The sequence below is a fragment of the Budorcas taxicolor genome, chromosome 5 (genome assembly GCF_023091745.1).
Source record: "Budorcas taxicolor isolate Tak-1 chromosome 5, Takin1.1, whole genome shotgun sequence".
Lineage (NCBI taxonomy): Eukaryota > Metazoa > Chordata > Mammalia > Artiodactyla > Bovidae > Budorcas > Budorcas taxicolor.
Window position 1 is genome coordinate 52,359,723 of NC_068914.1, and position 16,482 is coordinate 52,376,204.

At 37.2% G+C, this 16,482-nt stretch overlaps 1 protein-coding gene across 1 annotated transcript in view; it reads left to right on the forward strand.

Moving 5' to 3' along the window:
• The first annotated feature begins 722 nt into the window (after positions 1–722).
• The window catches only part of NAV3 (neuron navigator 3), a 382,585-nt gene continuing 366,825 nt past the window's right edge, over positions 723–16,482 (forward strand). The window contains exon 1 of the mRNA XM_052639853.1: positions 723–965. Within this exon, the coding sequence (XP_052495813.1) occupies positions 723–965 (243 nt within the window). The remainder of the gene's footprint in view (positions 966–16,482) is intronic.

Here is a 16,482-nt window from a genome sequence, read left to right on the forward strand (position 1 = left end):
GCAGAATGAACACCATGGTTCATGGCTGTCAGTAGTGAAAAATAGCTGGAAATCAGACAAACAGCTTCATTGCTGAGATTGTTTCCGGGCTAAAAGTTCTTCCAACAGCTGTTTGTTTTGGCCATTAATCGCGTCCATTCTTTTTTTCTTTCTTTTTTTTTTTTTAAAAAGCTGGAGGAAATACAATTTTCTTTAAAAAGAGAGTATAGGCTGATCATTTCTGAAGTCAGGAAGAATGCCTGTCCTTCTACTATTGTGGTCTCTTGGCTGCTTTGGCAGTTGGACTGAAGGGTTTTCCTTTTGTTCTTTTTCACTCACGATGCTCAGACTCAGACTGCTCTAGTGAGAAGAAACAGCAAATCTAGGAGCTCTTTAATCCTAGAGAAAGAGTTCTGTAGCAGTTACCTTCAAGAAAAGTTTCCTCCCCAAAGGAGTATTTAATATTGCATGGGCAGTGACGCACTGAACAGCGGAGAGAGAATGAATATATGAGAGAATGAAAACATGAGAATTCAAGCCAGCAAGAAACAAACTTAACTAAAGATGAAGGGACGTTTTGCCTCTTCCTGAAAGTTATATTATTAGTTGTTTTTTTTTTTTTAAATCATGATGACTGCTAGTTTTGTTTAAAGTATTTGTTCTGGAAATACTAAAGTTGGAGTCTACCAGACTGAGGTTAGAAGCATTTTCTTTGGCAGCAAGAAGATACTTTTATAGAAGCCATGCCTGTACTTGGGGTTGCCTCAAAACTAAGGCAGCCAGCTGTTGGGTCAAAGCCTGTTCACACTGCTCTTCTGATACCAAGTCTTGGCACCACGGGGTCACAGCGCTCTTCTTCGAGACCTCTGGAACTTACTGAATTAGAGAGCTCCATGCTTTCTTGTCAGCTCACCTTCAGATCAAACTGTGAATTTGAAGAGAAGAAACTCCTCCAAGGAAAAGCTAAGGAGACAGAAGACAGCAAGGTTAGTGACTAAAGGTTACCTGCAGACTTTAAGCTGAAATGCAGATTTCCTGTTAGGTAGCATATAAAGCAAGTTGTGAATTGGAGAGCAGTAGAGGAATATGGGTGTAAAAAAGTTAGGCAGTTTGTATAGTCAGTAAGCCTATGTGCAGCTGTTGTGAAAGTTATGAACAGACTTCTCTGAATATGCCTGTGTTATCAGAACTACTTATTGATGAAGTACCTTGTTAAATCCTAGATATCTCTCTTACTGAAAACCATAATTGATCACAAGTATGAGGTAAAGGGGAGCTATTTTTCACATACATTATAAAGTAAAAATTAGATTTATTTGTGAAAAGTCATACAGACACCATCACTTTTCTGTAAATCATTTGCATTTTATACACTTTCTGACTGGATATGTGAATCCTAGCCTGCTTAATTCATTACAATATAGAAGAAAATGAAATATGATTTTCCTTGATACTGCACATTTGTCTGGGTTTTCACTTGTAAATTGAAACCCCGGTTTTACTCATTACTGACATCTTTTTCAGTCATTTAATTTATGATATTTGTGAACAGTAGCTCTTGGGTTTTAAACCATACTACACTCGTTTTCTCCAGATGCTGAAAGGTAGCATGACCCTTTCGTTGGTGAACTTCGCAGGAATTCCTTTATACTTTGCATCACTTTTTAATGCAGCATTAACTTTGGGTGTCCAGCTTTACAAAGTTACCATTCTCATCTCTGACTCCTTTGGAATGAGTTGATTTTACTCTCCCACCCACATGTATGTTAAAAATAATTTAAGAAAAAGTCTTCGTACAGAAATCAACTGTACAAGTTGAAAAGAAAGTCACCCTTTTGTCTGAAATGTCCAGTCTGTCCTCACTTGTTCGTATCTTCTCAGGTCCAGCAAAGTGCGACTTTCTTCATAAAGTCTCTGCCAGTTACCTTTCCTGCCCCTCCGTCTTCTGTTGTTCATCTGTAGCAATGATTGCAACGTCTTGATTTATACTGAGTTTTAATTATCTGGATAATTTATTTCTATCCCCACTAAACTGAAAATATGTAGAGCCTGGGAACTTATTCTCTGTTACAGTTTCCTCTCCTCATCCTTTATGCATAACAATTAAATAGTCATTGAATGGATTAACACATGAGTGAATGAATCAATGAATGAAAAGACAGTTATGCTGAGAAAGATTTAGTTATGTTCATGAGTCTCTTTGGACCATTCCACCTGTAAAACATATGGCTTAGAATGAATGATTTTTAAAGTGCTTCTAGTCCTACAGTTATTGCTTTTATGTTTTAGGACAGCATCTTCTACCCAACAAAAATCAGTTAAAAGAAAGTAATTAATTTCAGGCTTAGGGTTCTCAGCCCAAAATAAACATTTCAAGGTGAAATTAGGAAAGTGTAAACCACCAAAGACTAAAAAATATTTAACTTTATGAAAATAATTAAAAGCAAAGGATGCCATTCTCTTCTAAAATTCCATGTACGGACAATGGCTTGTCTGATCTAAATGGAAGAGAAACCACTTTTCTCTCCTGACCATGGCTATAATCTCTGCAGGTTTAGTCCAGCTTCTACTTTGATAAATGGCCTTGGCCTAAGACTTGACCACCATAAGTACTGTTCACAAGAGAATTTTGGTTGGTCTCTGGTTAGTGAACATATCAGTCATACATCTGATATTCCAATAAGACTCTGTGGTTAGTAATGCTGTATTTATAAGGATGTTTTTACCATGTCACTTATCAGATTAAAAATTTTTCAATCAAATGGAAAGAATGCCTGGTCAGCATTCCAGAATATTTCTAAATGTTAGAAAAGAATAAAGACTTACATAAACCTTTGGAAAAATTGACCTAAAGAAAACAGCAAACATGATCAAGGTAGCTATTTTAGAGAAAATAAGATGTGGCTACAAATTGTTTAAACAAAGATGCAACCTAACAATAGCAGAATTAAAACGGGGGTTTCGTGCCTTTTCGTTTTAAGGCTCTCTGGAAGTAAGTGCTCCATGACTGGCAGGGGGACTTCACGAGATTGTCGGGGATCCAAGCTCCCACTTTTTTGTTTACCAGCCTCATTTTGGCATCCATCTCTCAGTCTTGAGTGGATAACTGACTTGCACTCAATTAAAAAGACATGTCCTATTTCATTAAGGATTCTTCCACATCCATTGGGCCTATTTCATAGTTCCAAGGCCTTATCTAGTTGTAGTGGAGACTGGAAAATGTAAAGTTTATTCTAAGCAACCATGTGCCCAACTAAAAATTATGGGTTCTGTTTCTAAGGAAAAGAGACCATGGATAGTACCCACAATAGATGACTGTCATTAAGAAACATTTATGTGGAGTATTTGGCTAGTCCTTGCACTAGCAGGCCTCACAGTTTGGTGAGAGAAAACAAACCTGTATATGGCAGGGTCAGAAATGGATCATCAATCCGGTACTCCCTTCTCTTGTGCTTGTTTTTGGTTAGTGTACATGCCAACATTCCAGGCATCTAATCTTGATTTCCCAGTCTAACTTCTGATAATAAACATTGCTATTCCATGTTCCATATTTGCTAGAGATTGGAGATTTTGCTTCTGTACTGCAGCTTGTGTTTATCCCCTTATGCACATCTTCATTGATTCCTTTGTGCACAAGCTTGACCCTTGTTAAGTTTTCTGTCAGTTATTGTAATAATTCCAAATTGGTCCCTTCCCCAGGGATTCTCTATCACATCTATTCAAAATATTTATCATTCTGATTAAAAAAAAAAGACTTTAGCTACTTCTCCTGTCTTATAGTTCAGTCCTCCGATTGGTGTCACTTCTATCTTAGCTCCATCTGGCTACTCTTTTTCTCATGCTTGCTTATCCCAACCTTTTTCAGTCAAATTAGACTCCCTGTTCTTTTTTTTCTTTTTTTAATTAAAGTATAGTTGCTATATAATACTATATGTTACAGGTGTACAATATAGTGATTCACAACTTTTAAAGACTATACTCCATTCATAATTATAAAATATTGACTATTTTTCTCATGTTGTGCAATACATCCTTCTAGCTTATCTTATACCTAAGTTTGTATTTCTTAACTGTATTACACCTGTACTAAGTGTGCTTAGTACCAAGTCACTTTCAGTCATGTCCAACTCTGCAACGCCATGGACTGTAGCCCACTAGGCTCCTCGGTCCATGGGATTCTCCAGGCAAGAATACTGGAGTGGGTTGCCATTTCCTTCTCCAGGGGATCTTCCCAACCCAGGGATGGAACCTGCATTGACAGGTGGGTTCTTTCTCACTAGCAACACCTGGGAAGCGCATACCTATACCATACCTACGAAATACTCTCTCCCCTTCCCGGCCCCCACTGGTAATCACTAGTTTGTTCTCTATATTTGTGTCTGCTTCTTTTTTGTTATATTCACTGATTCAATGTGTTTTTTAGATTCTACACACAAGTCATATCATAGGATATTTGTCTTTGTCTGACTTATTTTCCTTAGCATAATGACCTCCAAGTACATCCATGTTGCTGCAGATGGCAAAATTCCATTCTTTTTATGGCTGAGTAGTGTGTGTGTGTGTGTGTGTGTGTACACGGCATTTTCTTTGTCCACTCATCTATTGATGGACACTTAGGTTGCTTCCATATCTTGGCTATTGTAAATAATGCTCTATGAACATTGGTGTGCATGTATCTTTATAAATTTGGGCTTGAGAGGTTTTCCAAGAGTGCAATTGCTGGAACATATGGTAATTTTGTTTTTAGTTTTTTTAGAAACCTCAATACTGATTTCCACAATTTACATTCCTACCAACAAAGTAAAAGGGTTCCCTTTTCTTCATATCCTTGCCAGCATTTGTTATTTGTGTTCATTTTGATGATTGTCATTCTGACAGGTGTGAGATGATAGCTCATTGTGGTCTTAAAAAATAAATAGCTTTAATTACAGATTTCATGTCCCGATTTCGTATTCCACCATGATATTTCAAGGATTTATACTTTTTTCTGTCTACCTCTTGTTCTGACTTTCAGCCTTTCTTGAATTTTCTAGTGTCTTTCCTCATATGGATCTGCTTTTCTTTTCTTCCTGGGTGTTCACTCAAATGAGAAAGAGAGACGCATTGGTTAGGAGATCATACTTAAACATCTGGAGATTAAGGTTAAGAGAGAGTGTTATACATTGTCATGGTTCAGCAAATATCGTGTGATTAAGCATTAGACATCCCTGTTCGTGAAAGTTCCTTAGCCAACCTACCACTGAAAACTGGTCTTCACTTTTAAATGCCCAGCCTCCTTTCAGCTTGATCTGTCGCCTACGTATTACCTCTATTCTCATTTTTAATTTCTTTCACACACGGCTTGTTCACCCGTTCTTTCTTAGATTACCTATGCATTACCTTTTTAATATTATTATAGAAAATAAATTTTTGAGCATCTGCCTTGTACTTTGTAATCACAATGGTGTAATCACTTAGCTAGAGCCACACATCCTGGAATGAGAAGTCAAGTGGGCCTTCAGAATCATCACTACGAATAAAGCTAGGGGAGGTGATGGAATTCCAGTTGAGCTATTTCAAATCCTAAAAGATGATGCTGTGAAAGTGCTGTACTCAATATGTCAGCAAATTTGGAAAACTCAGCAGTGGCCACAGGACTGGAAGAGGTGTTTTTCATCCCAATTCCAAAGAAGAGTGATGCCAAAGAATGCTCAAAATACTGCACAATTACACTCATCTCCCCCGCTAGTAAAGTAATGCTCAAAATTCTCCAAGCCAGGCTTCAACAGTATGTGAACTGTGAACTTCCAGATGTTCAAGCTGGATTTTGAAAAGGCAAATTGCCAACATCCATTGGATCATTAAAAAAAGCAAGAGAGTTCCAGAAAAACATCTACTTCTGCTTTGTTGACTATGCCAAAGCCTTTGACTATGTGGATCACAACAAACTGTGGAAAATTATGAAAGAGATGGGAATATCAGACCGCCTGACCTGCCTCTTGAGAAATCTGTATGTAGGTCAGGAAGCAACAGTTAGAACTGGACATGGAACAACAGACTGGTTCCAAGTATGAAAAGGAGTACGTCAAGGCTGTATATTGTCATCCTACTTATTTAACTTATATACAGAGTACATCATGAGAAACGCTGGGCTGGAAAAAGCACAAGCTGGAATCAAGATTACCAGGAAAATATCAGTAACCTCAGATATGCAGATGACACCACCCTTACGGCAGAAAGCGAAGAAGAACTAAAGAGGCTCTTCATGAAAGTGAAAGAGGAGAGGGGGGAAAATTGGCTTAAAACTCAACATTCAGAAAACTAAGATCATGGCATCTGGTCCCATCACTTCATGGTAAATAGATGGGGAAACAATGGAAACAGTGTCAGACTTTATTTTTTGGGGCTCCAAAATCACTGCAGATGGTGACTGCAGCCATGAAATTAAAAGACACTTGCTCCTTGGAAGAAAAGTTCCAACCTAGACAGCATATTAAAAAACAAAGTCATTGCTTTGCCAACAAAGCTCCATCTATTCAAAGCTGTCATTTTTCCAGTAGTCATGCGTGTATGTGAGAGTTGGCCTTTAAAGAAAGCTGAGCACCAAAGAATTGATGCATTTGAACTGTGGTATTGGAGAAGACTCTTGAGAGTCCCTTGGACAGTAAGGAGATCCAACCAGTCCATCCAAAAGGAGATCAGTCCTGAATATTCATTGGAAGGACTGATGCTAAAACTGAAACTCCAGTACTTCGGCCACCTGATGCGAAGAACTGACTCATTTGAAAAGACTGATGTTGGGAAAGATTGAAGGTGGGAGGAGAAGGGGATGACAGAGGATGAGATGTTGGATGGCGTCACTGACTCAATGGACATGAGTCTGAGTAAACTCCAGGAGCTGGTGATGGACAGGGAGGCCTGGTATCCTGCAGTCCATGGGATCACAAAGAGATGGACATGACTGCGTGACTGAACAGAACTGAACTGATCTTGTACTTTATAGGAAATTTCTCATTTTAGTCTCACAGTGTTTCAAAGAAGGCATTGTGTCCACATTTACAGAGGATTAAACTGAGGCCTAGATAGAGTGGGAAACCAGCATAGGATCAAACAGTTAAGTACTAGTGTCAAAATCCAGAGTTTGAATCTAGATTTGTCTCTACAATGCCCTTTTTTTTTTTGCCTTTATGTTACATTCTCTCTTCATGATATAGTTGCAATATTCTATTTATACTTTTTCCTCCAAATTTCACCTTTTTTGAAAGACTTACTTCCAAAGTCAAAGAAAAGAATAAGTGTTTTGCAGGTTAAAAGGAAGGAAAGTTTACATTCAGTTGGGGAGATAGAAAGAAAATACTTGTACATAGTAGAATGGAGGTTTGATTAATATTCTTACCCTATTAGTTGTAAGAACAATCAAGGGAGAGATCACTTCTTACTATTTTGTTCATATAGTCCCAAAACTAATGCTTTGAGAACAGAAGATACTGAGAAGCATTAAACTGAATATTAAAAAAAAAACAGAAATTGTGACATAGGCAAGAGAATATATGGATAATATTGCTAATGAGGGAAGTTGTTTTGTCAGAGTTTGCATTGGACAGAAATCTTATTTGGCTGGAACATTCAAAAAATACTTCATCATCAAGTAGTTGGAATTTAATGCATTCTTTTGTGGAGAGGATTTCACAGAGGGATACCAAGTGGGAAAGCCATTATAATTTAAGCAGACTATTAATGAAAAGAAACAGTTTAGGGGATCAGATTATAGATGTAGGCAGATGGAGGCATTTGGTAGACAATGAAGGAGTCTCTTCTTATGTAAAAATGAGACAAAATTACACTGTCAATGACATTTCAGAGAAATCAGAGTGGAAAGGAGCTAATATTAACTAATGCTTACAGAGGTTTGCTAGATGCCATTTATTGGACTGAGCACTTCATGGAGTATTCCATTCAGTCCTTGCAATAGCTTTATGATATAAGTACTGTTGCTATCCCCATTTTACAGATGAATAAACTGAAACTGAAATTAAATTGCTTGCCAGTATCTCAATGTGGTAGAATATGGATTCAGATTGTGGTTCCAGAAGATGCTGTTCTTACCAATAAACTACATTGCAAGCAAGGAGGACTCCTTGTGGTGCCAGGGGAAGAGAAGAAACGCTGTTGGCTGACTTAATTTCTATATGTATTGATAAGGTTTAAATATTTAATTAGCATTGCTAGTGAGTTGCAAATAAAACACTGGTGTGCCCAAGTGCCTGGAATGATCAGAAGACAATTAAGTTGACACATGGTCTCCATCAAATTGTTTGAAAAACAAAAATATTGATATATAAAAGCAATCCCATGATAGAAATACACAGCAGCAGATGTCAGTAGAGTAGAGGGCAGTCTCTGGCCTCCAGCTGTTTCCTTCATGGCGACGATGCCTGGTTGCTGAGGACTGTGGACACTCCTGTGGACTCGCTCACACAGCAGCGCTTGCAGTGCTGGCCAGGCCCGTGGCTGCATAGGTCAGCCCTCTGTTCTCTAGATGGTTCCCCCTGCTTTGCCTAGTTCTGCTGTGCTTGCACATTTAATTATTTGTATTTAAAGAAACATGGTGATTTACTTTTCTCATTATAGCTCATGCTCCAAGTTTTATAGTGAAGCCATTAACAGTTGCTTTAATTGTTTTTGTCTTTGTGACAGGAATAGTGTAAAGAATATGGTAATGATCTCTGAATTTTAACTTTTTCTCTGCTTGCTGAAGACTCAGATTTTCAGTAGCATACATTTCTTTCGCTTGAGTAACAATTTATAGAAATGTGGCAGTGTAATAATTTATTATTTTAGTTTGTGCTTTACAAAGTCTTTAAAGAATTATATGTAATGTTTTAAACTGTGAAATTACCAGAATTTCTGGTGTAAATTATATGTAATTAAATGTAATTCAGAATCTCATACAACTTGTAAATTGTTCTTCTGTGGGTGTCACTGTTGAGTGAATATTTGATGACAATTTGCTAAATGCATTCTTCTTAGCTTCTTCCTTTCCAGTGTTATAGACATTTTTTCTTTCCTGTAATAAAAATGAAGGTGCTTAATATATTGTTTATGGAAACATACAATCAGTAGGCATGTCATTAATTTGTAAATAAAATAATTGCTCTATAGTTGATATTTATTTATGCTATCATGTCTCCAGGAATTACCCTCAATCTTGAACTTAAAATACCAGCTGGCATAGTTAAAAGAACATCAAGTTAGGAGCTCAAAGATTTGAATTAAACTTCTGATAGATTTTGAAAGGTTAAGTTATTTAAACTCTCTCGACTTCAGTCTCTGTATCTGTAAAAAAATAAAAGAGAACCGAGGACAGCAGTTCTTGGTAAAGTTTTTCTAAGGGTAATAGTTTTGTTATGTACCCCTTTTATTCTCCTTCGTGATTTTTGTCCTATCAGTTATCACATTTCTCTTTTTATTCAATCTTTCTCTTCAATGGATTTTTTTTTGGACCAGTATGTTTCAAACTCATCACATTTTGGACCTGATGGTTCTGTGATGTGGGGGAGCAATCGTACTATCATGGGACATTTAGCGTAATTTAGGCCTTTATCTACTGCATGCTAGTAGGATCCTCCAGTTGTGACAACCAGAAGTGTCTCCAGATGTTGTGAAATGTGCCCGTGGGGAAGGTGAAGTCAAACTCAGTTAAGAAGCACTGCTTTAGAATCAGCTTCTGAAAATGCTCAGGTCTTTACTATATAATAATAACAACCAATATTATTATTAATTGTTTAAACATTAAATATATTCATTAATTTTAACATTAATATTTAATTATTATTATTTGCAGATACATTTCTTCAAAGAGTAGTTTGTGTTTATTGCCACTATTCCAAGCTTTATGTTTGCTTTACTTTTCTTGATTTCTAAATTTTGTTTTCTGAGAAGTTACTAATGGCTTTTAAAAAGACATCTCTTCTTGGCTCACATTTACTTCTTATTTTCATCCTGTTTGTACCATTTAACATCTGCTGGCCACAATTGTCAACTTAGAATACTCCAGTATTCATTAATGAAGTGGCCCTGGCAAGTCAATTAATACTTAAGCCTCAGCTTCTTCATCTATAAAATGGAGACAATAATATAAACTAACCACATAAAATTGCTCTGAAGAATAAAGGAGATATTTATTGCCTATAAACTGTGTGCCACCATGCATAGTTGGTGGTCAATGTATTACCTATTATAATACTCTAAAATATGTAATACTTTAGTATAAAGATCGGCAATATTAAGTATTGTTAGTAGAACAAAGGAAATAGTGATTAATTTCCATGCATGAGTAAAGTAACATTTCAACCATGTTTTGAAGACTGGATTTGTTTAGCCAAATAAATACAGAATAAGGAACATTTTAGGGAGAATAGCGTCTACCAAGGTATGAAATACTGTGCTGTGGTTAGAAAACTATAGAATATTCAGCAATCCTAAAACTTAGATAAGAGAGATGCAGTTGAGGTGAGGCAATGGGAGGGTGACATTAAATGCTCAATAAGTAGTTTGTACTTATTCTGTAGAGGATAGCGGGAGGATATCAAGAGACATGATTAAGTCTATATGTTAGAAAGATGAGGATAAAATAATAAAATATAGAAATATCCAGTAAAAAGAGAGTTTGGAAATACAGAAGTTTAGGAATGTGTAATGGAGCAAACTTTTGTCTAAAATAACCCTCTCAAGAGTGATGGAAGAGGGACAAGTCTAGTGAAATAAGCTATAACGTTTTGAATTAATGTACTAATTATCAACAATACACACTGTGTTTTGAAGAATTTTAATTCAAACAAAAATTTACGGTTTATTTGGAAATGATAATTTGTGAATTTGGCAGCAAGTAGCAGTTAAAACTAATGATAATTATTAATACTTTCTGAGTACCTACTACATGCTGGATGCTATACCCAATTTATTATTATTACAATTAAATATATGTAGAAACTGAGCTCAGAGAGATGTCAATATCGAGCAGGAATGCCAAGCTAGGTCTATATGACCCTTAGGTCCTTACTTTTCAATCTCCCTCTCTGTCTCTCTCTCATAACAATTTATAAACCACAGTCAAAATCAGTGTTATTATTTCTTCTCTTTGTTGCTTCAATCACATAATGGGAAAATATAGAAAAATGTGGATGCTTGCAGGAGGGCTGAATTAAGTTTTGACAGTTTTCACTTTGAACTCTTTGTCCTCCCACTGTTGCTCCATTTTTGCTCTGAGAAATGCTTTTCTTTGGATTCCCGCTCGTTAGAACCAGTGGAGAAATTCAATATCTGTGGGAGAGATCATTAATTGAATGCATGGCAGGATTTCCCTACTGTTCCCAGTAAATGGAATGATTTGTTAAAAAGTGTTACAAGTCTGCCTGGAGATGGGAAGATGGTGGCAAAAATTTACCTGTTTCCACCATAAAATAAGATGATACAGTTTGCATCACAGAGAAAAACCAAAGAAAGAAACAAAAACAGCAGGCCATCTCTTTTTGCTGCATTTTGATGTTTTAAAGGACTCTTGTAGAATTGAAAACCTGTGGGGTGTCACGTTCACAGGTTCCCATCATGACATGTGTTAAAGAAAATTTTGTTTGGTTAGTTAAGGTAATGCTAAATTCTCTAACAGATAAACTCAAGGGCTCAGTGGCTTAACACAGTAGGAGGTTATTTTTCAATCTTTTGGTTGTTCTATAATATTGGGGTTTGACAAACTGTGGTACATAGGTCAGATCTGGGTTGGCACCCAATTTTACTAAGCAGAGTTTTATTGGGATGCAGCTATCACATTTGTGTCTGTGCTGTCAGTGGTTGCTTTTGTGCCGTGGGACTCGAGTGGAGTAGTTGCAACAGAGACAGTACAGCCTTAAATATCTACTGTCTGGTCCTTTATAGAAAGTTTGCTGACATAGGTTTATGGTAACTCAGGAAATCAGATTTTTTTTTTTTTTTAGCTTGTGGTTGTACCATCCTACCTTTAGCTAACCATCACTGAAAGAGAGAAAATAGAGGATTGTGTAAGAGGCTTAGAAATTCCACAGAACTCACTTCCACTCAGTTCTGTTGGCCAGAACCCTATCACAGGATACCTAATTGCTGGAAAGGCCAGGAAATATAGCCTAGCCACACATCTGGAAATGGTTTGGTGAACTATTAGCCAGAATTTAGTTAGCCTATGACTGCGTAATTAGTCAGATGCTCAAAATCAGCCAAAATTTGCCATATTAGAAATATTCTTAGGTGCCCAGAAGTGGTTTCCAGATTGTCCAAAAGTTCTTGATATAAGGACATGTCTTTAAGTGCAAAACATTGATTGAGTGGAGGACCATAATTATATTCAAATTACTCAATGTACAGAAAGAAGATACTGTGTATTTAATTCTGCTTTAAAAAATAGACCAGGCCCATGTACACAAATGCACCATATATCAGTAATAACAGCAGTATCGTCACTCCACAGGCTGCTTCCTGCTTGATGATTTTGCTACCCATCTTAAGTTTCTCCTGTTCAACCCGGCTGATCCAAACTTACATCCTGAAGGCAGCTCTCTCTTGATCCTGTGCCCTTGTTTCTATTTGCTTTACTGCTCAGCTTGTAGCATTTTCCTCTTGTTGGATTTAGAAACTCTCCATCAAGCTGGGAGCCAGAAGGGCCGACAGAGCATCAGATCTGAATTCTAGAAGTGGAATGTAGAGTTGGGCTGGAGTCAGGAAGGGAGTCAGGAGCAGGAAGGAGGCGTTCGGTGGCTTCTAGGTGTCCAATGCATGGCTGCATAGTTGTGTTAGGGAATATCTGCTTTCTCAGCCAGAAGACACCTCCTAGCTCTGTAGGCACATTACACATTGGCTCCAAAGTGGACCAGGTGGCAGTGTATGAATGGGTCATTGACAAATCCACCACTAGTATTGGGAGAAGCAACTCATATTGCAATCCTTTCAGACCTTGGTGAGCAAATACAAAGAACAGTGTATGAAACAACCTCTTTTCAAATGCAACATAAATTTCTAAATGACTTAATTGGTCTTTAGATTTAATTGTACATCTGGGGCTGTCTACTCTGGTTTCTACTAATCTTTGTCAGTGTTTGCTATTTAGCTTTAGCATGGATCAATTTAAATTGCTCAGCTTTTAGGCTCTGAAAAATATGCAGGTAATAGGTATTTCTCTTTATTGCCCCTGAATGCTTACATTTTTAATCTCGCTGTGCCTTTCTGTTTTTAGCCATTTGTTGCATTTCTACAGAGCTGTTTTTGCCAGAATCATTTATGTTATTATTTTGATGCATATACATTTTTGGATTCTGTTTTACATTTCCTTTCTCCTCAAACCATCTGCTTTTTATAGCTGTTTTTTCCTTCTTTTGGCTGGCTTTTTGATATCCACACTTGTGTGTCGCCTTCTTCCACTGAACACAAGGGTTATCATCTCCAACAATATGTGCCCTTTGCTCTTTTCCTCTGATTCAAGCTAAATCTATTGTATTCGAAAACAAGGTTGCTATTTCACAAATAAATCGCTCCAAGTTCTACTTCTGTGTCTATGTCATGGATCCTATTTCCTGTATCTATTGATTAGTCCATCATCAACTATTTATGCTTATTATGGTAAAGGAAGTGTGTGTGTGTGTGAAAGCTCATTTTAACATGATGGGCTTTGTGGGAAATATGCTAACAACAACTATGAGTCTTTAGGAATTTATGTTTATTATTGAGGGCAACATTAAATTCCTCTTTGGTATTACTTAGAAATATCAGAAACAATTATATTGATAATTCAGGTTTCCAATAATCATAGTGTTTATTATACATTTGAAGTATGTTTTTTTTTTTTCTTTCTTTAAATTTCAAACAGGTTGATTCTCTTCAGTTGGGACAATCAAAAAATGTCTCCAGACATTGTCTGTCTCCTTGGAGCGGGGGAAATTGCTCGCCGTTTAGTGCTGCCAGTTCAAATCCTATCTCTCTTGAAAAAAAAAAAAACAACTTTAGTAGAATTTAAAAAAAAAGCAACAGACCTTCAAAACGTGTGTGAATAAAATAGGATCATAAGAAGGAAAGGACAATAGAATAAGATAAAGCTAGAGGAAAGACTGGCGTATAAAATTTATTCTGTGATGTTTTGTATAATTGCTAAAGGTCATCTACACACTTAGAACTGAGCTTTGGAGCTGCTGATACGTGAAGGTTAAAGCAAGTGATGTTTTTATCAATGCCCAAAGCATGAGCTAATATTTCCTTAGGAGATTCACATCTTTGCCTGCTCTTTGGTGCGCAAGAAATATTTTGTAGGGGCATAGGGAGATCTTACTGTATAATTTAAATAACAATTTTCTTGATACCATTTTTATTCCAAATTTTACTTATTGTTTTCTCCCCTTCTCCTTACCTTCTATAAGGAACCATTAAGATGAAAAAAATTCAGTTCACATAGGTGAGCAACTGTATTGGTTTTCCCAGAACTGTCCTGATTTTCAGCTCTGAAATTTTTTGTTCGGGGAATCTCTCAGTCCAGGGCACGCTGGGATGATGGGTCACCCTAATTCTGAATCTGATGTTCTTATTCCTCTCTTTGCTTTTATTTCACTTTTATCTCATTATTAATTCTAATTTGGTAGTAGTTGAAATGTGTCTTATATTGATTGATTTTAAAATACCACCTTACTTAATTAAGGGTTCGTTGTCAGACTCTGTTTGACAGAACATGTTCTTTCCTGAATGCCAGTTATTCAGATTAGAGGTAGTTTCTGTGGAGGTTTTAGTTGGGCGAAGAATGACTCTTGTTTTGAGGTTCAGGTGTTTGCATCTGCTCCTTCTTACCTCTGCCATTTGTGCTGCTGCTGTTGCTAAGTCACGTCAGTCGTGTCCGACTCTAATGTAGGCAGTAGTGAGAGCCCTGTGGTTTCGTTTTGTGTGAAAGACTTAGGGTTGTCATTGAAACAAACATAGTTCCCTGCGTTCATCAGGTGATTTCCAACATAAGTTCCACAGTTCTGAGTTGCATTTGGAACTATCATCTTGAGGTTAATTTGTTTTCTCTCCACACTCGGAAAAACAGGACTTTTCAATATACTTCAGCAGTGTCTTTCTCCATAAGACAGACAGGATGTGGTCTGGGAGAAAGTCCACACTTTTAACAATAGCCCATTGACAAAAACTTGGGGAAGTACAGAGAGGAAGAGAGCATCTGTCTACACCCAGAATTATCAGAAGCATTTGTGTGTGTGTGTGTGAGAATCTTAGGTTTCAGAAAAATGTCTTTTAAGGTCACCCATTTTCCCTCTGTTTTTATTGGATGAGGATGATTGCCTTAAAGCATTTTAAATTCAGGGGAGGAATTGCATCACACTTTGTCTAGTTATCCCAGGCAGAAAATTAATTCCCTCAGGCACTAAACACATTTTGTTTAGCTCTTATGTCTGGTGTGTGTGAGGCAAGCTGAGAGAATTTAAAACGCAAGAAGATAAAATACAACTGAAAGATAAGGCTGCAGAGGTTTCAGCAAGAAAGAAATCCTTTTAGGCCGAGAGTGGGCCAGGTGTCGACAACTATCTACAACTCATTCTGGGTGCAATTTGAGAGAAGATGCTGCTTGGAGTAAGGGTATCACACGCACTGATACATCCCTTTCTCTTCTGCATCCTTGATCCAACAGTCATTAAATTTTTAATTAAATTTAATATTTTCAGGGTTTACAAGAAGATCTCAGACAGCATATCCCTGTGTTTGTTCTGTCGTGTTCATAGCTTGTTTTGCCTTCCAGAGGCTAGTTCCTGTCTCTATCCACACCCTCACAATGGTGACTTGTATGAACACATTCAGCTGGAGCAGCTGCCCATGAGTTGAAAGAGTTCGAGCGAGTCCCAATGTCTGCCTTGTCTCTTGTTTTCTTCTTTTCAAGTGTAGCTAAGTAAACCTTTTGTTCATGTCTTACCACCTGGATCCTCTGGTGAATTTGTTGCTACTCTCCAAAGGACTTGGCTATTGGTACTTCCTGTTGTATAGTGGGCTTTCATTTACAGGACATCTGTAAAACCACCACATGAATTAGTCATAACAGCAAAAATGGCATTCTAATAAATATAGTAAAACTTCAGAGGACATTCTTGAGCCAGGAGAAAGTCCCCCAAACAGATGTGATTTAAGATGAGTAAGCTGTAAGTCAAGGTGCGGGTCTTATTCTCTCTACCAGAAAACAACACTTGGATTTCCTGGCAATGCAATTATGTAATAACTGTGGTTTCTTTCTGTAAACTGTGTCTCAGACAGGGAGGAAGAAGGAACCAAAAGGATTGTGTAACTTTATAAATAGAAACAGCCATGTTAAAATAACAGGACTGCTCTGAGTAAAGCCTATGAATGTTGCTACTAGCTGCAAAGCTGGGCTGCTGAATGAATATAAAATCCATTCTGTGGATATCTCAGGTTTTCCCAAGAATGCTTAATGGGAGAAGTCAGTGAGAAGTCCTTACCCTCCTTCCATTGTAT